Source organism: Scyliorhinus torazame, chromosome 19 (genome assembly GCF_047496885.1).
Source record: "Scyliorhinus torazame isolate Kashiwa2021f chromosome 19, sScyTor2.1, whole genome shotgun sequence".
Classification (NCBI taxonomy): Eukaryota; Metazoa; Chordata; class Chondrichthyes; order Carcharhiniformes; family Scyliorhinidae; genus Scyliorhinus; species Scyliorhinus torazame.
Window position 1 is genome coordinate 56,731,104 of NC_092725.1, and position 23,675 is coordinate 56,754,778.

The 23,675-nt window shown below is 47.8% G+C and overlaps 1 protein-coding gene across 40 annotated transcripts in view; it reads left to right on the forward strand.

Moving 5' to 3' along the window:
* Window positions 1–23,675, forward strand: part of nrcama (neuronal cell adhesion molecule a) — a 529,817-nt gene that overhangs the window by 473,620 nt on the left and 32,522 nt on the right. For 30 of the 40 annotated variants that reach the window (XM_072484330.1, XM_072484333.1, XM_072484335.1 and 27 more), the window contains 4 exons: window positions 8,491–8,670; window positions 11,270–11,302; window positions 12,315–12,380; window positions 16,000–16,116. In XM_072484330.1, coding sequence (XP_072340431.1) covers window positions 8,491–8,670; window positions 11,270–11,302; window positions 12,315–12,380; window positions 16,000–16,116 — 396 coding nt within the window. The remainder of the gene's footprint in view (window positions 1–8,490; window positions 8,671–11,269; window positions 11,303–12,314; window positions 12,381–15,999; window positions 16,117–23,675) is intronic. The other 10 variants (XM_072484348.1, XM_072484350.1, XM_072484351.1 and 7 more) reach the window with 4 other exon arrangements.

Sequence of the window (23,675 nt, forward strand, 5' to 3'; positions counted from 1 at the left end):
GCGGTTATTGGATAGGCACATGGAGCACACCAGAATGACAGGGAGTGGGATAGCTTGATCTTTGTTTCAGACAAAGCTCGGCACAACGAGGGCCAAAGGGCCTGTTCTGTGCTGTACTGTTCTATGTTCTATCTATGTTCAATGTATTGAAAATAATTCAATTTTCTGCAAACGTTCCGTGTTTGGATTTCTTTATGTGAGCAAAAATAAGTATCCCTCTCGCGCTCATTCCCAACAAATGCTCCCGTCACAAGAAGCTCAGCACTAGGAATGCCCAATTCTTAAAATTTACCCCCGCATTTAAAGTAGACTTTTGTTGTTTGACAATCTTGAGCTGAGCCTCAGTTTGGCTGCTTCAGTTGCCTCTTGATTCATGAGGGTGCCTGATTGGCAAGAGTGCGACAGTGATTTGCTTCATTGGCATGCTACACGATAAAGCAAGAGCGACTTGCACTGTTTTAAACACGTCAAATGTAACCAGTGTTAACTTTTGAAATTCCGAGTTTTTGCATCCAAATCTAAAATTTCACATTTATTTTTGAAAAGAGTTTGTGCATTCCCTCCTGACCCAAAGTTCTGAGTTGTAAATGTTATGTAGGTGCCACATAGAACAGTGGAATCTATACAGTGCAGAAGGAGGCCATTCGGCCCTTTGAGTCTGCCCTGACCCGCTGAAAGAGCACCCTTTCCCATGCCCACTTCCCCGCCCTATCCCTGTAAATTATCATGGCCAATCCACATCTTTGGGCTGTGAGAGGAAACCAGGGCACCTGGAGGAAACCCAGGCAGACATAGGAGATCGTGCAAACTCCACACAGACAGTCAGCAAAGGCTGGAATTGAACCCAGGTCCCTGGCACTGTGAGGCAGCAGTACTAACCACTGTGCCACCGTACCACTGTTTACTCTGCAGGAGGAATCCAGAACAGGATAGAATATTGAAATGAGAACTGTGTCATTCCAAGGTATTGCCAGAAAACACTTGTTCACACATAGAATACTGGATATCTGAACTCTATGTCCAAAAAATGAGTTTGAGGTAAATTGAACATTTCAAAATTGACATTGATAGATTTTTGTGAGATAGGGGCTTTAAGGGGTGTGCAACCAAGGCAGGCAGGCAAGAGTTACAATACGAATTGGCCTTAACTGATTAGTAAGTTCGCGGATGACACTGTTATGGGCCAGGGTTTAGAGAACCCTAAAGTGCTTCATGGAGTTCACCTGACCCACAACTTTTAATAGATTGTGGTATGGGGAGCACACGGCTCACTCTACAGGTGTGGTACAGAAGAAATCAAAAAGTATTTTTTAAAGCAAAACAATGTTTATTCTATGAACTCAAGTTAACCTTTTTCAAACGTAGAGTGAACATCTCAGCAACCATCAATTCAAATACAACCCCCAAAGAATACAACACTAAGTAATCCTTAATAAATTCCCAAACATCCAGAAGACAAAAGACCCTTTTAACACAGTGATCACGTTTAAATTATCTAATGAGAGCAGTTATCCCCTTGAAATCACCCAAATGAACACTCTTTGGCTTGTAGAGAGTTCCATGCACATCTGCTAGCTTTCACTGCAGCTCTTCTCTCTGAAAATGAAACTAAAAATTCACTCTATAGCAGCCTGCTCAAAAACGGAAGTAAAGCAGACAGACAGCCCAGCTCCACCCACTCTCTGACATCACTGCAGTAATAAACACCCACTACAGTTATTCTATAAAAACACCTATTTCTTAATAGAGTGTGGCATAAATTAGCCTCATAGCAAAACTGAAATCAAAGGAATCAGAGGAAAGCATTCCACTGGTTGGAGTCACACCTACCACAAAGACAGCTGATTGCAGTTGTTGGAGGTCAATCATCTCCATCCCCAGCTGCAGAATAAACTTGCTGAAGATAAAAAACAATCTGCTGTGTTATTCCTCCGTCATATACTGTTATGGGCCAGGGTTTAGAGAACCCCAAAGTGTATCATGGAGTTCACCTTCCCCACAACTTTTAATAGATTGTGGTATGGGGTGCACACGGCCCACTCTAACTCAAGTTAACATTTTTCAAACATAGAGTGAACATCTTAGAACATAATAAGAACATAAGAACTAGGAGCAGGAGTAGGCCATCTGGCCCCTCGAGCCTGCTCCGCCATTCAATTAGATCATGGCTGATCTTTTGTGGACTCAGCTCCACTTTCCGGCCAGAACACCATAACCCTTAATCCCTTTATTCTTCAAAAAACTATCTATCTTTATCTTAAAATCATTTAATGAAGGAGCCTCTACTGCTTCACTGGGCAAGGAATTCCATAGATTCACAACCCTTTGGTGAAGAAGTTCCTCCTAAAGTCAGTCCTAAATCTACTTCCCTTTATTTTGAGGCTATGCCCCCTAGTTCTGCTTTCACCCGCCAGTGGAAACAACCTGCCCGCATCTATCCTATCTATTCCCTTCATAATTTTATATGTTTCTATAAGATCCCCCCTCATCCTTCTAAATTCCACCGAGTACAGTCCCAGTCTACTCAACCTCTCCTCGTAATCCAACGCTTTCAGCTCTGGGATTAACCTAGTGAATCGCCTCTTCACACCTTCCAGTGCCAGTACATCCTTTCTCAAGTAAGGAGACCAAAACTGAACACAATACTCCAGGTGTGGCCTCACTAACACCTTATACAATTGCAGCATAACCTCCCTAGTCTTAAAATAAACTCCCTAGTCTTAAATAGCAACCATCAATTCAAATACAACCCCCAAAGAATACAACACTAAGTAACCCTTAATAAATTCCCAAACAACATCCAGAAGACAAAAGACCCTTTTAACACCGAGATCAGGTTTAAATTCTCTAATGAGAGCAGTTATCCCTTTGAAATCACCCAAATGAATACTCTTTAGCTTGTAGAGAGATCCATGCACATCTGCTAGCTTTCACTGCAGCTCTTCTCTCTGAAAACAAAACTAAAAACTCACTCTATAGCAACCTGCTGAAAAACTAAAGTAAAACAGACAGACAGCCCAGCTCCACCCACTCTCTGACATCACTGCAGTAATAAACACCCATTTCTTAAAGGTACACCCACTACAGTTATTCTATAAAAACACCCATTTCTTAAAGGTACTCTCACATGACAACACCAAGGTTGGCTGAGTGGCAGATAGTGTTGAGGATTGTCATAAGATACAGCAGGACATAGGTTGGAGACTTGGGCAGAGAAATGGCAAATGGAGTTTAATCCGGATAAATGTGAGGTAATGCATTTTGGTAGGTCTAACATAGAGGGGAAATATACCATAAATGGTAAACCTCCTAGGAATCTGGAAAGTCAGAGAGATCTGGGCGTACAGGTCCACAGATCTTTGAAGGTGGCAAACACAAGTGGACACGGTAGTCAAGAAAGCATACGGAATGCCTTACTTATGTAAGGCTGAGGAAACAAGGTTCAGACAGGGCATTGGAGGGATACAAGATAGCCAGGAGGGAACTGAAGAAAGGGATTAGGAGAGCTAAGAGAGGGCATGAACAATCTTTGGCGGGTAGGATCAAGGAAAATCCCAAGGCCTTTTACACATCTGTGAGAAATAGGAGAATGACTAGAGCGAGGGTAGGTCCGATCAAGGACAGTAGCGGGAGATTGTGTATTGAGTCTGAAGAGATAGGAGAGGTCTTGAACGAGTACTTTTCTTCTGTATTTACAAATGAGAGGGGCCATATTGTTGGAGAGGACAGTGTGAAACAGACTGGTAAGCTCGAGGAAATACTTGTTAGGAAGGAAGATGTGTTGGGCATTTTGAAAAACTTGAGGATAGACAAGTCCCCCGGGCCTGACGGGATATATCTAAGGATTCTCTGGGAAGCAAGAGATGAAATTGCAGAGCCGTTGGCAATGATCTTTTCGTCCTCACTGTCAACAGGGGTGGTACCAGGGGATTGGAGAGTGGCGAATGTCGTGCCCCTGTTCAAAAAAGGGACTAGGGATAACCCTGGGAATTACAGGCCAGTTAGTCTTACTTCGGTGGTAGGCACAGTAATAGAAAGGGTACTGAAGGATAGGATTTCTGAGCATCTGGAAAGACACTGCTTGATTAGGGATAGTCAGCACGGATTTGTGAGGGGTAGGTCTTGCCTTACAAATCTTATTGAATTCTTTGAGGAGGTGACCAAGCATGTGAATGAAGGTAAAGCAGTGGATGTAGTGTACATGGATTTTAGTAAGGCATTTGATAAGGTTCCCCATGGTAGGCTTCTGCAAAAAGTAAGGAGGCATGGGTAAGTGGGAAATTTGGCCAGTTGGATAGCGAACTGGCTAACCGATAGAAGTCAGAGAGTGGTGGTGGATGGCAAATATTCAGCCTGGATCCCAGTTACCAGTGGCGTACCGCAGGGATCAGTTCTGGGTCCTCTGCTGTTTGTGATTTTCATTAATGACTTGGATGAGGGAGTTGAAGGGTGGGTCAGTAAATTTGCAGACGATACGAAGATTGGTGGAGTTGTGGATAGTAAGGAGGGCTGTTGTCGGCTGCAAAGAGACATAGATAGGATGCAGAGCTGGGCTGAGAAGTGGCAGACGGAGTTTAACCCTGAAAAGTGTGAGGTTGTCCATTTTGGAAGGACAAATATGAATGCGGAATACAGGGTTAACGGTAGAGTTCTTGGCAATGTGGAGGAGCAGAGAGATCTTGGGGTCTATGTTCATACATCTTTGAAAGTTGCCACTCAAGTGGATAGAGCTGTGAAGAAGGCCTATGGTGTGCTCGCGTTCATTAACAGAGGGATTGAATTTAAGAGCCGTGAGGTGATGATGCAGCTGTACAAAACTTTGGTAAGGCCACATTTGGAGTACTGTGTACAGTTCTGGTCACCTCATTTTAGGAAGGATGTGGAAGCTTTGGAAAAGGTGCAAAGAAGATTTACCAGGATGTTACCTGGAATGGAGAGTAGGTCTTACGAGGAAAGGTTGAGGGTGCTAGGCCTTTTCTCATTAGAACGGAGAAGGATGAAGGGCGACTTGATAGAGGTTTATAAGATGATCAGGGGAATAGATAGAGTAGACAGTCAGACTTTTTCCCCGGGTGGAACAAACCATTACAAGGGGACATAAATTTAAGGTGAAAGGGGGAAGATATAGGAGGGATATCAGAGGTAGGTTCTTTACCCAGAGAGTAGTGGGGGCATGGAATGCATTGCCTTTGGAAGTAGTTGAGTCGGAAACATTAGGGACCTTCAAGCAGCTATTGGATAGGTACATGGATGACGGTAAAATGATATAGTGTAGAATTATTTGTTCTTAAGGGCAGCACGGTAGCATTGTGGATAGCACAATTGCTTCACAGCTCCAGGGTCCCAGGTTCGATTCCGGCTTGGATCACTGACTGTGCGGAGTCTGCACATCCTCCCCGTGTCTGCGTGGGTTTCCTCTGGGTGCTCCAGTTTCCTCCCACAGTCCAAAGATGTGCAGGTTAGGTGGATTGGCCATGATAAATTGCCCTTAGTGTCCAAAATTGCCCTTGGTGTTGGGTGGAGGTGTTGAGTTTGGGTAGGGTGCTCTTTCCAAGAGCCGGTGCAGACTCAAAGGGCCGAATGGCCTCCTTCTGCACTGTAAAACAAACAAAACAAAACAATTCAATGATAATCTATGATTAATCTAGGACAAAGATTCGGCACAGCATCGTGGGCCGAAGGGCCTGTTCTGTGCTGTCTTTTCTATGTTCTATAAAGCTTGCCTTCATTGGACGGGGCATCGAATATAAAAACTTGCGAGTCATGCTCCAGTTGTATAGAACAGTGTTCTTCAAACTTTTTTTCCGGATACCCATTTTTACCAACCAGCCAACCTTCGGGACCCAACCCGGCCGACCTTAGCGACCGACACCGGCCGACCTGCGTGACCCACCATTTTCTCTTACCTTGTTTGCTGCTGACGAAAATGGAGGAAATGGTTTTGGGTCCCTTTGGCCCTTGTACACGCTCCTCCAATGGAACCTGTTGGATGAAGGTGAAACCTTCTGGTGTCGGAAAGTATGGAGTCTCCATCTGTCCAAAGTTCTGAATTTTTTTCCAGTAAAATTTTATCAAATAAACCCCCTGAACTTGTAAAAAAAAAAAAGAGTAAAATAAATGAAAAAAATGAATAAACCCCCCCCCCCCAAACTTGTAAAAAAAATAATAAAATGAATAAAATAAATGAAAAAAAAAAAAAATTAAATGTATAAAATAAATGAATAAATGAATGAAAACCACTACAGAACTTGTAAAACAAAAAGCTGCAACTATTTAAAAAAATAGCGACCGCACTGTGAATGCGTGCCTGATTATCGGCGCGCATGCGCAAATGGTCATCGTGCGCGCACGGCCACATTTTTTTTTAACATGTTCGCAGCCGCTTGCAGCCGCCGTTCTGAAAAGCCGGCTGCAAGCGGGGATTTGTGCGATCGGGAACGCTGTGGACAACAGCTCCGCGACCCTCCCGACACCCGCCTGCGACCCACCTGTGGGTCGCGCCCCCAATTTTGAAGAACACTGCTATAGAACCTTGTTCCGGCCACACGTGGAACACTGTGCACAATTCTGGCAGCCACACTACCATGTGGAGGTTTTGGAAAGGGTGCAGAGGAGATTTACCAGGATGTTGCCTGGTCTGGAGGGTGTTAGATATGTGGAAAGGCTGAATAGACTCGGACTGTTTTCATTATTGGCAACACGGTTGTATAGTGGCTAGCACAATTGCTTCACAGCTCCAGAGTCCCAGGTTCAATTCCCGGCTTGGGTCACTGTCTGTGCGGAGACTGCACGTTCTCCCCGTGTGTGCGTGGGTTTCCTCCGGGTGCTCCGGTTTCCTCCCACAGTCCAAAGATGTGCAGGTTAGGTGGATTGGCCATGCTAAATTGCCCTTAGTGTCCAAAATTGCCTTAGTGTTGGGTGGGGTTACTGGGTTATGGGGATAGGGTGGAGGTGTGGACTTGGATAGGGTGCTCTTTCAAAGAGCCGGTGCAGACTCGATGGGCAGAATGGCCTCCTTCTGCACTGTAAATTCTATGATTAGAAAGACGGAGGTTGAGGGGTGAGCTGATAGTGGTCTACAAAATTATGAGGGACATGGATAGAGTGCATGGGCATGCCTCTTTCCCAGGGTGGAGGGGTCAGTCACCAGGGGGCATAGGTTTAAGGTCTGTGGGGCAAAGTTTAGAGGAGATGTGCGAGGCAGGTTTTTTACACAGAGGGTGGTAGGTGCCTGGAACGCGTTGCCAGGGGAGGTTGTGGAAGCAGATACATTAATGGCGTTCAAAAGACATCTTGATAAACACATGGAGAGGATGGGTATAGAGGGATATGGCGCAAGAAAGTGCTGAGGGCTTTGGCAAAGGTTGGTATCATGACCGGTACAGGCTTGGAGGGCTGAAGGGCCTGTTCATAAAACATACAGTGCAGAAGGAGGCCATTTGGCCCATCGAGTCTGCACCGACCCACTTAAGCCCTCACTTCCACCCTATCCCCGTAACCCAATGACCCCCCCCCTAACCTTTTCTGGACACGAAGGGCAATTTAGCATGGCCAATCCACCTAACCTGCACGTCTGTGGACTGTGGGAGGAAATCGGAGCACCCGGAGGAAACCCACGCAGACACGGGGAGAATGTGCAGACTCCACTCAGTGACCCAGCGGGGAAACGAACCTGGGCCCCGGCACTGTGAAGCCACAGTGCTAACTACTGTGCTATCGTGCTGCCCCTGTGTTGTATTATTCTTTGTTCATAAACTAATAGATTGGGGGAGTAGGCTGCATGGTATATTCCAGTTCCTACGTCAGAACCGTGGCTTCAGTTTTGTCGAACCACTGCAGACAATGAAACAAAAGCAAAAGACAGTAATCTGTAACATAACCAGGAGCTGATTGGGAGCATTCAACAGGTCAGCAGGCAGCACCTTTGGAGAGAGGAAGAGCATTAGCATTTCAGCTTGACGACTCTTCATCAGAACTGGCAGATATTTAGAGATGAACAGCGTTTAAGCAACTATAGAACCAGGGAAATGGAGGGGCAAGATCACAGGCATGAACTGCTAAGTTTAAAGGATTTAAATAAATAGTTGTGGTGGTTTAAATGGCTCCACACTCATTTCTGTAGACTTTGCTGTTTGCACATCTTTCTGAGTTGGTCCTCTGGAGTTTTACTTCTTTGGGGTAGATTTTTACATTCCTTTACCTTCAGTTGTGATTTGTTGCTCTTTGATGATTACAACATTCGAGCTAATCAGCTGCAGGGAATTTGCATACACAAGATGCAACAGCTGAAATGTAGCAAGGTCTGCTAATGGAACGTTAAACACATAGAATTATGTTGAAATTGATGTGCAGGGCTGTTTGCCGTTGGAATACTGTAAAGCATTAATTACTGGCTAATGGCAGCATGTAATCATCAAGCTGTCACTGGCGCCTGACGTGACGATCAAACTTGCTTCCGACACAGAAATTTATCTGCCTGTTTCCTTTCAGTTAACAGTACGCATGAATTGGGCCCTCTGGTGGAGATCACAATCCCTGCAGAAAATGAAACCAGTTGGACTCTGAAAAACCTCAACAACAGCACTCGCTACAAGTTCTATCTCAACGCCTTTACCAGCGTGGGAGCTGGCAGCAAGTTAACCGAGGAGGCCATTACTGTCATGGACGAAGGTACACCTGCACCCAGGGATTGTTTGACCTTGTTCTCAACTGTCAGTGATGATTTCTGTCTCTGCTTTTTAAAGCTTTCTCGAATTTCTGCGTTCATTCAAGTCTTCTGATTTTTTTCTTAAGAGGAAGGTTCAGTCCTCAACCGGTTCAGTGATAAATGAGTCACGGCCTTGTGGTAAGGAGTCATGTGGACTGGTAGGTACTGGTCCAGCAATCGGTTTTGATTTGCCGCAGTTGGACAGGATGCATTTGGGTTAATGAGAATGGGAAAAAAAAATCACCCAAAGTTTCCTTCTGCAGTGACCTCCCTCCCCAACACACACACACACACACATATGCTGCGCAGTCTACATATGTACATGACAAGGACAGAAATAGGAATCTTGTTTGTGAGGGCACATTATCGCAGCTACCATCCTGTGATGCTTGTGAACTGGAGTCTGCTGTTTCCGGTGGCAATTGAGGCAACTAAGTTCTCCCACTGCTGTTTTGTCCAGACTGAGATCAGCTTTATATCCAGTCGGTGGCACTTGTCAGTTGCTGTTCACACTTGCACCTTTAAGACAGAATGGTCTCGGGGCTTTTTTGGCAATGACAGGCATTTTACATGGAGGACTTTAAATCCTAAATCGCAACCTCCTACCGGGAGGATGGGAGAACTGGCATGAATCTAATTTCTGCCCTCCAACCTATCTGATTTGGGTGGTCCCACCGGGAGCTATGCTCTCCGCCAGTGTGACTGTCAGGGTGGTAGGAACTTGCAAGCTTTCGTACCAGTTCCTGAGGAAAAACATATTGTCTGGACTGACACATGAAGAATGACCGTGAATGGCCACACATGGCACATGGTGGGGGTGGGAGGAGGGGAAGGGTAATATTGGTGCGGTGGACAAGTGCAGTTGGCAATAACTAGAAATTATACCCCCACAACATAAACTGCCCAGGAGAGGGGGAAGGAAACTCTGAAGGTGGCCTGGGAAATGCGAACAGTGCAGGGCTGGCACCTTGTCCGCCTCAGGTTCCAGCTGGCAGTCCCAAGGCTGATGATTATGTTCTTCATCGAGGCATGCTGGGTAGCGGATTTGGGGAGAAGCCTGTAATCTCAGCCACAGCCTCGCGTCTAGTGGTAGCATAAAACAATGAGTGGACTTCCTAGTGGTATTGGGTGGAACAGAGTCAGCTTTACCAACATTTTAACCACAAGACATGGCCAATAAAGTTTCCGAACGTGTGTCTCAATTGTGCTCGGGAAATTAGCTGAATGCGGTGTTGCGTTCAGAGACTGCTGGGGTTGATTACCTCCAGAATTGAAGGCTGCTTATTTATCCCTGTGGGTGTTTGGATTAAGTTAGGTTTAGATGAAAAAAAGAATGTTTTTTGAAAAAAACATAAACAAGACTATTTTGAGATTCACTGTCCATTGGAAACATCAGTACTCCCCGTTTCCACGGACACAACACTCAATGGAAACGTGGGGTATTTCCAATGGTCTAATCTGACCGGTCAAATGCCACCACTCTTTGAAAGGTTTGAATGATTTCAGTGGATGTTCTGATTCCAGAGCAAATCGCCTCGCGTTCCTTCAAGCACATTGCCACAAAGAGGCCAAATTTGATGTTATGGGCCAGTTGGATGATCACAGTTTGGAGACTAGCAAATGTATAGGAAGCTTTGAGAACTGTGCTGTTGCCAGAAGTACCTGCTCCAGCCATCCCGCTGTGTTGCCTAGCATTCATAAATTAATGACCTTTTGCATCCATGAAAATGAAGTGGAAGAAGACTGCAGGATAGTTTGCAAATCTCCAGGCTAACCAGCACGCCTACTGATTCCTGACCCTCAATACCTCAAGCCATCCCCACTACCTGTAATACTCCGTTGCTTTGCCTGAAGAAATGCAGTCGAAGGGATCACCAAGTGTTGAGAGTTGAGGAGCCGGAATTGTCCTGGGAATTGTCAGTACATCGCGCGCCGACAGAGGAGCTCTCGGTGATTGCATTAATTGTTTTGGTTACTCCCATTGGACCGTGTGGATACTGCTTCTTTCCCTGAAATTACACTGTGGGATAGGAGCAGGAAGATCTTGATGGTTTTCATTTTCACTGGGTTAAAGCTTCCATTAGCTTTTCACAGTAACTTTATTGCAGTGCTAATCTAAGCCTACTTGTGACAGTAAAGATTATTATTATTAATTGGGGTGGAAGCCTGTCTCGGGTGGGATTCCTCTGGAGGGGGAGCTGTTACACAGCCAGTTTGATGTGTTCACTCTGTTGCAGTCAGTGGAACTGGATATTAGGCTGGATTTATCACAGGTAGCCAGTCTGATCCACTTGTTCTCTGCGATCCATGAAGAATCTCTGCCTTCTTCCGCTCCTCCCCCAAATAATATTTGCATGTTGTTTATCCACTGTGGCACTACAAGCCCACATATTTCTTTTCAAAAGGGACTCTGTCGAATTTGTTAATAGTGTCAACGTGTTTTAAAATTTGTCCTTCTCTGTGCATGTTTCCAATGTATTCCCAGTGTACTCCTAATTATGCAGTTTTGTGTTTTTTTTATTGTTTTCCCCCCCCTCCCTTTCTCTCTTTCATTATTGGCAGGGATTTATCAAAGCGTCCCAGGGGCAGGCAAAGGTAACCTGCATGGTTTTCTGAGTTTGTGCCTGTTTGCCGTGCATTTGGGTTTGAGTTGCAACCGTTTGGGGTGCATTAGTCGGAGTAGTGGAGCTGAGGCTGCCAGCTCCTTTAGTTCTTTCTATTTTTATCGTGCGCCTTAATGTATGCAACCGTACCCAGCAGGGCCTGTAAGAAAAAAAATAGTAGATTGTATTGAATGTGCCGTCAGCTCTTAATCCATAGCACTGCAGCCTCCCGAATTTGTGCAGCCTCGCTGTTTATTGCTAACCGCACTTTTTGTTTTTGATTAACAGCAAATGCCTTAATTCTTGAGCGTGCATGAACTTTCAGTTGAGTGTACTAGATTTTAACAGGCCCAGTTTCTAACAGTAGTTTTGCTTCTGGTATTGTTTTCCTTAAGCTGAATAATGATTTTCCAGGGGTGAGACCGACTTCACCCATTCAGTTTCGAAACGGTATCCCTGGCGGAGGTGGGGGGGGTTGGGCTTTTGCTCGGGGAGGCGCTGGGGCTATAGTGTGGGGCTCTCTGGATTCCTCTATCCGTCCCAACTCTGGGTCACGCAGAGCCCCTGCTTAGCACCATCCCACTGAGGCATGGTCTTTTAACACTGACCACTGGGTTGCCAACCCTCCTGGATTGTCCTGGAGTCTCCAGAGATTCCGAGCTAACGTGGAGAAAAATTACGGGGACGTTTATTTTCTGAAAAAAAAATTATTTCCTTTCAAGCCATTTTTGGCTGCTTGTCATGAGGAAGGCTGTGTGGGTGTAGTTGGGAAGGTATGTGACACAATCTCCAGGAACATGTCCAAAAAGAGTTGGCAACCCTATTGTGAAGTGAAACCTAGCATGATTCACTGATAATCCAAAATGGCACATTCTGCGTTTTCCTACTTTTACCCTGTGTCTACTGTCTCTCTCTCTCAAGTTTCCAAATGATTATATTACTGCATTTACTGCTCCTTCCTTCTGTCTCACTTGTTATCTTTCTTCCTTTCTCTGCTGCTCCAGGAATATCTTCAACGTCTCCATTACTGAAACCAGATATAATAATCCCTGTTGTTAAAGTAATGAAGGGTATTGCCTCTCTTATGAATACAACTTCAATGTTGCTTTTCTTGTGAAAAAAACGTCAATGTTGTTCACTGTTATTTGCATCAACAAACATACCAAGTTGTGTTGCCTACAAACTGATCATTGTGTGGGGATGAATGTTAGGGATGGGGCGACTTGGCTTAAATGTCTGGTTTGAATTGAACTGGTTCAAATGGATTAAACAGGGGGTCAAACCTTGCCATTCTTCATTCCATGTTCCACCTGACCGGGAACCACCTATAAAAATACCAAAGCAACCCATCATTTAATCTGCTTGATCCAAACTCATTATTCTCCTATACTAACTCTAAATAACGACCTTGTTTAATTTTGGGCTCGCACCAGACTTGATTGCACTCCCAAACTCTATCCCTTCCCATTCCTAAGCAGGAACCTCTAATAGAGAGAGTGGTTGAAATGTTGACATATTTTGAGAGGATAAATAGGAGAAGATTATTTCTACTGGGCGGTGACTCAGTAACAAGATGGCTGAGCCTCATGATTGACACCAGTCTTCCACTCGAGGGTTATTAGGTAATGAATTAATTACCTCAAAACCACAGATAGTTTTCGAAGCCTAGACGCTGATCCCATTTAAGGATCAATGAACTAAGTACTTAGAGAAGAAGAAAAAGTTGTCACTGGTAGAGAAGTGGGGTTGGAGTAGATAGCTCTGTGGGCAAGCCACTGTTGGCTAAGGTATGATGTGGAAATTTCCTGAAGTACAGTGTGGCAATGGTGAAATCTCATGATCATACGTTTCAGTGGGAGATGACAATAATGGTCCAGTGTGTTGGTGTCCTATCATATTCCACGCTCAGTCGACTGAGAATCCCCTTCTGCATTTATCCAGACTCCAGTGGGCAGGTGTCCGGATATCTGCGGAATCATTCAGTAAGGCAGCAAGCAAAGGGAATGAATTCTAACATTGCATAAGTCACTGCCAATGGTAGCTAAGAGCAAATGTCACGGCTACTGAGCTGGCCAGTGTTACGTAGCATGGGGAGAAGTTAAACAATAAATTAATGATAAAAGAGTTAAAAAGAAATGGCAAAACTTCCAAGTGTATATTGCTTAACAAATGTAGGGCAGATTTTGCTGTCATGGCTTTCTGGTCCTGAATTTTGCTCAACCACTTTTCATGAAGAAAGCCAGAGCAAGTTTTGACAGCCCTCATCCACATTCTTGCAGTGGACATGATGCTTCTATTACTGTACATTTGGAAGAATACAATATATGGCATGGTCGGAGATAGATACTTGAGTTCATGGTCTAAGGTCAAAATAAATGGTGAAGTTATGCAAAGGGTGGTCCAACGTCTGAAAGGGGGAAAAGTAGGGAGCTCTCCATCAGAATTAGGTCCGGCCCCAGATAATTGACTGCCACCCTCCATCATAACTGAGTGACCATCACTGCGTCCATCGTTAAACCTCAGATGCAGTGAAGATGGAGGCCGTTTGGACCATCGTGCCTGTGCCGGCTCTTTGTGGGGCTATCCAATCATCCTCACCCCCATAGGCCTTTTCCCTTCAACTTTCTCCATAGGCCTTTTCCCTTCAACTTTTTACCCAATTCCTTTTACAAATTGCTCCCACTGACCTTTCAGGCCAGGCCATGCATTGCAGGTTCCACCTCACTGTGTAATTTTAAAAAGCTTGAGGATAATCAATTGAATAACCGAGGGATGGGAATGTGGAACTTGCTACGACAAGGAGTAGTTTCGTGGGATAGCATAGATGGATTTTAGGGGAAGAAGCCAGATGAAGACATGAGGGAGCCAAGTTGTGCTGGTAACTTAATACAGTGGGACGAGGCATGTCTGGAGCTTTCCTCTGTGCTATTAAATTCTAGTTGGTCAGAACTGGAGCATGCCTCTGAGGATTGAGTGAAACCCATCATCAGAATTGGGTGAGACCCAACTTTTAAGAGGAAGATTGTGGCCTAAATCAGCCGGTTCCATCAGCGTTGGGGGCCGTCACACGCAGGATGGATAATCTGATGGACAAGCAAAAGATCTGTTGATCTTGGGTGGGAACTTCCGGTCCCTGGGCATGTGGGGCCTGAAAATCCCACCCAGTATGTTTAATTTCCAAAAGGATAATTATGTTAAGATAAATGCAAATAAAGTGGGATTGAAGTGAGTTCTCAAAGTTCCTGGTTCTCCACACCACTTGGGTGTGCTACAGACAAGAGTCTGGCAGTGTCCTGCTTTGCAAGTCTTTTGCCTAGTTTGAAAAACCCAAAGCTTGGCAAACAACTCGACATGTACACAGCCCCAGTTACAATGGCCTTGACCTTCACTCCACCTTCACTGCCCACCCCAGTCCCCATGATGGGCAGGAGAAGGTTGAGGTTAGATGTTACTGAAGCAGGACAAACGAGCTCCACCTATACCTGTTGGCACTGATGCGTTTCTCCGCACGATTGTGTCCATTCTTGGAGAGGCGGGCCACTTCTTAACCAGCATGTTGGGGGCCTGTTTGAAATGTAACTGTTGCCGGCTCAGGAGATGGGAAGCGAGCTGTCAGCTCTGCAGGCCAACGGCTTTCCTGACACGTCTTCCTCGACCCCTTAAACAGCACTGTGGCCTCCTTCTGCTGATCATACCCATCGCTAACTACAACCACAGTTAGCAAGCCCAACTCCCAATCTTTGGCCTACCCCATGATTGCCAGGGATTGTCTCCAAGGTCTCCTGCCATTGTCAATCTGCCCCTCTTCCCCCCCCCCCTAAATATCAATCTGCATCCCCCACCCACCCACGCCCTGGCTTGGCAGGAAACGAGAGGCGATTCTAATGAGGCCTTGCTGTTAGATTGAGGGTAATCTCCAGATAGCAGATGAATTCCCCAATGCTCCCTAGCAATGCCGCAATGCCCCAGTAACCCCTCCCCCAGCCCAGAGTTGGTTAGAGGTCGAAAGGCGAGTGCGCAAATGGGGCAGGGAAATCAATAGACAATTCGCTTTATTTCTAAACGCAGGCAAAACCACTTTAGGGCAGAGTTTGGATGAATTCCCTCAGCCAAACCACTTCTGTGCCTGCCCTGGGAGCAGCAATTAATGAAGCAGGAACGCACTACCTTCATTTAGAAGTTCAGACAGACGTGGTTCCGGTTAAAAGCAGTTCCTGTCCCCAGAGCAGCTGAACACAAATTGAGCGTGGAGCCAATGTACTGCGAATTAGTGCAAAGAGGCCCAGGAACCGTCTCAGGACTGTCCCGTCACGTATTGTGTGCTGTACAATTTCCAGGCCCGCAGTCCCCTCTGGTGCAAAGGGACAAGAAGCCTTGCAGTTATGTCATGGGGTGTTTAATGCATTTTGATGGAAGTCTTTCCTGCACTGTTTTGACAGTCAAGTTCCATAATTCTTAGTTGAAATGAGCTTCTGTGAAAATAGCGGAGGAGAGAATTTTATGGGAACCCATTAAATATTTAGACATCCGTCACTCCATGGCTTAACTTCAAGGCTGAAGAACTTTAGCCCACTGACCTACTGCAGAGGAAATTGGTCTCTGCACTGCTGATACGTTTTTATGTATTTGTTTTTAATGCACTGGGTATTGTACTTTTTCATGTGACTCTCTCTTCTGTTGCCTACTTAGTCCTGGTTCTTCGTCCAGTAATTACGAACATTACCTCAGCCGCAACCCAAGCAAATATCAGTTGGGAGTTTGACCGAATGGACATGCACATTTATGTTGAATATGAGATAGCTGACAGTAAGAGCTCAATTCATTGGATTCTACATGTTTTAATATAGCGAATGTGCTGGCAAACGCCTTGGTCATTTTTGTTTCACCTGGTGGTTGTGTCATCTCAGATATCAGTCTCTCAGTGCCAGTAAAAGACGCTCTGCGCCAGCTGCCTGCTGGCCTTCTTGCCCTGATTAGCTCCAGTTGTGAGCTCTCGATCCCATTATTCCAAACTGATCAGATTCCGGGTTTGTTGCGTTGAAGTTTTGATCTCCCCAAATCATGTTGCTGCAACCGGAATTCAGCCAGGATTAAGAAGGAGCGATCTCCCAAGTTTTAGATGAAGAGATATTGAGGTAGACATGACTCATCATAAAATACTCTCATGATTCACAAGTTTCAGGCCACAGTTATATTTCATGTGCTGGTCTGATGGTGCTACCTCTGATGGTGATCTGCAGACACTCGTTGCGCCGTGACTGATCTCAGCTCGGTGATCACTTGGTACACCAAAGACAGTGGTTGGAAATATCTACAGAGCTTCACGCTCTCCAAACAATCCAAAATTTCAACTCAAGAGTTTTAGAAGTTTTTTTTTTTAGGAGGCCCCATGGATTGTCCAGGTATTTCGAGGAAATAACTTGCACTGGACTACATGACGTCTTGCAGCCAGTGAAAAGATAAAGCGGTGTGAAAGTGCAGGATCTTGGTTCTGGGCCACTCGATTGTCCAACCAGAGACTGCTACATGGATTGTACTGCCAATATTTCATATCCCGGTCTTTTGGCCGAGATCAAGCGTCAGATCAAGCCCATGATGAGGTGCAATTCCTTTTCTTGTAAGTTTGGATCTTGTGTGTCTCTTGTGAAAACCATGAATTGGATTCAATTTGAATTTGTGTTTGGAGCAAGCAAAGAGATGGATTAAGGGCTTACCCTGTCCACTCTTCACATTGGCTTTGTAACTATTAAGAATGGAATAAAATAAAAATAAAAAAACTTTAAAAAGAAATAATATATATATGCGTCATGCTCTGGGGACCAAGATTCAAATACCACCATGGAAGATTCCAGGGTGAAATTTGAATTCAATAAACAATCTGGGATTGAAAGGATGCCGAATGATGACCATGAATGGTTTGTTGTAAAAACCCATCTGGCTCACTACTGCCCTTTAGGGAAGGAAATCTGCCGTCCTTACCTGGCCTGGCCTACAGGTGACTCCACACCCAGAGCAATGTGGTTGACTCTTAACTGCCACTCAGTTCAAGGGCAATTCGGGATGGACAATAGGTGCTGGTGCAGGTGGTGACGGCCAATTACCATGTAAGGATTTATTTTTTAATTGTTGTTTCCAAACCCAGCTAGTTTGTGAGAAGGAAAAACCTGCCAACCTTAACCTGTCTGGCCCATATGTAACTCCAGTCGTGCATTAACATGGTTGACTTCTAACACCCCTCTAATGCCTTTCAATTGTATTGAATGGCACACACTGCCAAATTGCAAATTCTCCCAAACATGCCAGTGGCTGGCAGTAAGAGATTAGTGACCTGGGCGAGATTCTCCGATCCCCCCGCCGAGTCAGAGAATCGCCGGGGGCTGGCGTGAATCCTGCCCCCGCCGGTTGCCGAATTCTCCGGCACCGGATATTCGGCGGGGGCGGGAATCGCACCATGCCGGTTGGCGGGCCCCTCCCCGCGATTCTCCGGCCCGGATGGGCCGAAGTCCCGCTGCTAAAATGCCTGTCCCGCCGGCGTAGATTAAACCACCTACCTTACCGGCGGGACAAGGCGGCGCGGGCGGGCTCCGGGGTCCTGGGGGGCGGGGCGATCTGGCCCCGGGGGGTGCCCCCACGGTGGCCTGGCCCACGATCGGGGCCCACCGCCTTCCGCCTTCGCCACGGTCTCCACCATGGCGGAGGCGGAAGATACTCCCTCCACTGCGCATGCGCGGGAATGCCGTCAGCGGCCGCTAACGCTCCCGCGCATGCGCCGCCCGGAGATGTCATTTCCGCGCCAGCTGGCGGGGCACAAAAGGCCTTTTCCGCCAGCTGGCAGGGCGGAAATTCGTCCGGCGGGGGCCTAGTCCCTTAAGGTTGGGGCTCGGCCCCCCAAGATGCGGAGGATTCCGCACCTTTGGGGCAGCGCGATGCCCGACTGATTTGCGCCGTTTTTGGTGCCAGTCGGCGGACATACCGCGTCGATACCGGAGAATTTCGCCCCTGTTCTGGAAATTACTAGCTATAGATGTGGACGAATGTCTGCCTCAATGTGGGAAGAGAATTGGAATTGGAACATACACACTGCAGTGGTTCAAGAAGAAGCCCCACCACCAACGTATCAGGGCAACCCGGGGTAAGAATTAAAAGTAGCATTTCTGGCAGTGCCAACATTCCCTGTAATATTTGTGTGTGGGCGATATATCCCCATGCTGCAGCCACTTTAAGCGGTCTTGCACGGCCGCACATGCAGAGTAATTTAAAGACCTGTTGTGGCCTGCATGAAGACTTTCAGGTTATGGGGACGATTAAGTGGTTCCCACATTCTCAGAAAGAATAAAAGATTTAGCACCTGAGGAACTGTAACATTGAAATGTGCTCGTCACACAAAACATTATTGATTCTTTTATCAAATTCTAGGACCATTTAGACATGAAATTCCTTATTTTGCCCAGTCATCCCTTCCTCTGACAATATCCCATAATAACTCGTATGCACAGGAGACACCTAAAGTGCTTGATAATGTGGAAAACACTTTGGTGTTTTAGCAAATAAATAAACAGTAACCCTGTGGTGCCCCTAGATACTAATTATATTGTGTGCCGTCAAAAGTCATGTGGACAGCTTCTGCAAGGCACACTTTTGGAGTGTGCTCTGCCCCCATCATCCAGCCTACCTGCACTGGACTTGGAACAAGGAACTATATTTACCAAACGAGCCTCTGTCCGGCGAAAGGGGTGCACCTTTCTCAGACTTTTAGAAAACAAGCAAAGAAAAGTATACAATCTCACCCTGGGCTCATCCCCGTCCTACCTCAGCCATCTCTTACACACTCTTATGTTCTAGTCTCGTGATACTTTTTAAAAATTCATTCTTGGGATGTGGGTGTCGCTGGCTGGGCCAGCATTGGTTGCCCATCCCCAATTGCCCTTGAACTTCGTGGCTTGCTCGGCCATTTCGGAGCGGAGCAGTTAAGAGTCTGCTGCAACGCTGTGTGGGTCTGGAGTCACATGTAGGCCAGACCGGGCAAGGGTGGCGGATTTCCTTCCCTGAAGGACATTAGTGAACCAGGCATGACAATCGGCAATGGTTCATTGGTCATCACTAGACTTAATCCCAAATTTTTATTCAATTCAAATGTCGCCATCTGCCATGGTGGGATTCGAACTTGGGACCACAGAGCAATACCCTGGGTCTCTGGATCACGAGTACAGCGACAATACCACTACGCCACCGCCTCCCCTTCAATGCAGGTTCAGCCAGCTAGAATATCCCAGTTACGTCTATGCTTGCGCTTTGCATTCAGTTCTGTTGTCCCTTAATCGGTTCTCTTTTTATCCTCGCAATTGCCCTACTTTTCTCGGGTTATGAGTCTGGTTTGTTTGTGTGCCCTGTTCATTTCATTGTACTTGCGTGCTGGCCCCGGCGGGAAAACCGGTGTGTTTCCCGCCGACGCTGGCAGCGCTGACGAGGTGGGATTCAACCTCTTTAAAAGGGGGGGGATAAAATGTCCCAACGTGAATCACGCCGGACCAGACACACCAGACGTGCAAGGCTCCTGAATCGGGGGTCAGCTGACATTCAAGAACACTTCCTGCTTTTCCTTCCTTCAAAATAACCGCAGGAAGAGTAGCCCAGTCTCACATTCATGCAGGAAACATTTTGTCTTGGATCTTTGATGAGACCAGTCTTTGGAAGTTACAACTGTGGATTTGACTCTGGCAGTTTCTACTGAAGCAAGAACACAGAAAAAAACTAATTGAAGTCTGTAACGGATTTGCTCCCTGAAAATTTAGTTCATTATAAGACTAATTAGATATTTCACTAATTAAAATATGTGATATCACTGAATCAATCCCGTTGTTTTGCCCCATGACAACTGCATCTCAATGGTTCTATCTTTCACGCTTACCCAAGATAAATGAAAGCGGTGTCCTTCTTAAAGTGGAGCTAACGTAGGAGCATCAGGGTGGCACTGTGCACTTGGGTTTTGAGCTTGTATGAAATAAAGCAGAGATAGAGATTAGCATGTACAAAGCCTCATCACTTTCCAATCTCATCTAATTATTGGATGGCGAACACCCCACACAGGGTGGGAGAGTTACCCCAACACCAGCCCTTGCATACCCCCTAGTGACCAGCTGCCCATCATCTCACTCATTGATGCTGAAAAGGAGACTTGCGTTGCTGCATAGCAGTTTACAATGTCCTCATGGTGTCTCCGCGTGCCAATGAATTACCAAATGAGCCAGTGTTCACATGGACAAGGTTCGGCATCCCCATCTTCAATGTCATTGGCAATATTATTTTGACGTCTTATGTAACAAATATGAATGGTCCTTCTGAGGGTCCCATTGAATGGAGTGAGGAGATTGGCTGTAGGTTTATAGAAAATAATAGGGGAGGCAGACAATCGGATGTCTGCAGTTTCCCCCTTTGTTTCCCCCCCTTTGTTTCCCCCCCTTTGTTTCCCGCCTTTGTTTCCCCCCTTGTTTCCCCCCTTGTTCCCCCCTTGTTCCCCCTTGTTTCCCCCCTTGATTCCCCACCTTGTTTTCCCCCCTTGTTTCCCCCCCTTGTTTCTCCCCCTCCCTTGTTTCTCCCCTCCCTTGTTTCTCCCCCTCCCTTGTTTCTCCCCCTCCCTTGTTTCTCCCCCTCCCTTGTTTCCCCCCCCCTTGTTTTCCCCCCCTTTGTTTCCCCCCTTTGTTTCCCCCCTTTGTTTCCCCCCTTTGTTTCCCCCCCTTGTTTTCCCCCCTTGTTTCCCCCCCTTGTTTTCCCCCCTTGTTTCCACCCCTTGTTTCCCCCATTGCTTCCCCCCTTGTTCCCCTCCCTGTTTCCCCGTTTCTCCCCCTCCCTGTTCCCCCCTCCCTGTTTCCCCCCTCCCTGTTTCCCCCCTCCCTGTTTCCCCCCTCCCTGTTTCCCCCTCCCTGTTTCCCCCTCCCTGTTTCCCCCCTCCCTGTTTCCCCCCTCCCTGTTTCCCCCCTCCCTGTTTCCCCCTCCCTGTTTCCCCCCTCCCTGTTTCCCCCCTCCCTGTTTCTCCCCTCCCTGTTTCCCCCTCCCTGTTTCCCCCTCCCTGTTTCTCCCCCTCCCTTGATTCTCCCCCCTCCCTTGATTCTCCCCCTCCGTTGTTTCTCCCCCCTTGTTCCCCACTTGTTCCCCCACTTGTTCCCCCACTTGTTTCCCCCACTTGTTTCCCCCTTGTTTCCCCCCTTGTATCCCCCCTTGTATCCCCCCTTGTTTCCCCCCTTGTTTCCCCCCTTGATCCCCCCATGTTTCCCCCTCATTTCCCCCCTCGTTTCCCCCCCTTGTTTCCCCCCTTGTTTCCCCCCCTGGTTTCCCCCCGTTTCTCCCCCCTGTTTCTCCCCCTCCCTTGTTTCTCCTCCCCCTGGTTTCTCCACCCCCTTGTTTCTCCTCCCCCTTGTTTCCCTGCCAAGTTTCGCCCCCCCTTGTTCGCCCTCCTTGTTTTCCCCCCAGTTGTTTCCCCCCACCCGTTGTTTTCCCCCCCGTTGTTTCCCCCCCCGTTGTTTTCCCCCCTGTTGTTTTCCCCCCCGTTGTTTTCCCCCCCGTTGTTTTCCCCCCCGTTGTTTCCCCCCCGTTGTTTCCCCCCGTTGTTTCCCCCCGTTGTTTCCCCCCCGTTGTTTCCCCCCGTTGTTTCCCCCCCGTTGTTTCCCCCCCGTTGTTTCCCCCCCGTTGTTTCCCCCCCGTTGTTTCCCCCCTGTTTTTCCCCCCCTTGTTCCCCCCTTGTTTCTCCCCCTTGTTCCCCCCCTTGTTCCCCCTTGTTCCCCCCTTGTTCCCCTCCCTGTTACCCCCCGTTTCCCCCCTTGTTCCCCCCCTTGTTCCCCCCTTGTTCCCCCCCTTGTTTCCCGCTTGTTTCCCCCCTCGTTTCCCCCCTCATTTCCCCCTCGTTTCCCCCCTCGTTTCCCCCCTCGTTTCCCCCTTCGTCTCCCCCCTCGTTTCCCCCCCTCGTTTCCCCCCCTCGTTTCCCCCCCTCGTTTCCCCCGCTCGTTTCCCCCGCTCGTTTCCCCCCCTCGTTTCCCCCCCTCGTTTTCCCCCCCTTGTTTCCCCCCCTTGTTTCCCCCCCTTGTTTTCCCCTCTCGTTTTCCCCCCTTGTTTTTCCCCCTTGTTTCTCCTCCCCCTTGTTTCCCTGCCTTGTTTCACCCCCCCTTGTTCCCCCCTTGTTTCCCCCTTGTTTCCTCCCCCTTCCCTTGTTTCTCCCCCCTCCCTTGTTTCTCCCCCTCCCTTGTCTCCCCGCCTTGTTCCCCCCTTGTTTCTCCTCCCCCTTGTTTCTCCTCCCCCTTGTTTCCCTGCCTTGTTCCATCCCCCCTTGTTCGCCCCCCTTGTTCGCCCCCCTTGTTCGCCCCCCCTTGTTCGCCCCCCTTGTTCGCCCCCCTTGTTCGCCCCCCTTGTTCGCCCCCCTTGTTTGCCCCCCCCTTGTTCGCCCCCCTTGTTCCCCCCCTTGTTTCCCCCCCTTGTTCCCCCCTTGTTTCCCTGCCTTGTTTCACCCCCCTTGTTCCCTCCCGTTTCCCCCCTGGTTCCCCCCCTTGTTCCCCTCCCTGTTTCTCCCCCCCCTTGTTCCCCCCTTGTTTCCCCCCTTGTTTCCCCCCTTGTTTCCCCCCTTGTTTCCCCCCTCGTTTCTCCCCCCTTGATTCACCCCTAGTTTCCCCCCCTTGGCCCCCCCCGGTCCCCCCTTGTTTCCCTGCCTTGTTTCCCCCCTTTGTTCCCCCCCTTGTTTCTCCCCCTCCCATGTTTCCCCCCCTTGTTTCCCCCCCTTGTTTCCCCCCCTTGTTTCCCCCCCTGGTTTCCCCACCCTGGTTTCCCCACCCTGGTTTCCCCCCTGGTTTCTCCCCTGGTTTCACCCCCTTGTTTCCCCCCCTGGTTTCCCCCCTTGTTCCCCTCCTTGTTTCTCCCCCTCCCTTGTTTCCCAGACTTGTTTCACCCCCCTTGTTTCCCCCCCATTGTTTCCCCCCTTGTTTCTCCCCCCTTGTTTCTCCCCCACTGTTTCTCCCCCCTTGTTTCCCCCCTTGTTTCCCCCCCTTGTTCCCCCCCTTGGTTCCCCCCCTTGGTTCCCCCCCTGTTTCCCCCCTTGATTCCCCCCTTGATCCCCCCCTTGATTCCCCCCTTGATCCCCCCTGTTTCTTCACCTCCCTTGTTTCTCCCCCCTCCCTTGTTTCCCCGCCTTGTTTCCCTGACTTGTTTCACCCCCTCCCTTGTTTCTCCTCACCCTTGTTTCCCTGCCTTGTTTCCCTGCCTTGTTTCACCCCCCCTTGTTCCCACCCTTGTTCCCACCCTTGTTTCTCCCCTTGTTTCCTCCCTTGTTTCCCCGCCTTGTTTCCCCCCCTTGTTTCTCCCCCCCTTGTTTTACCCCCTTGTTT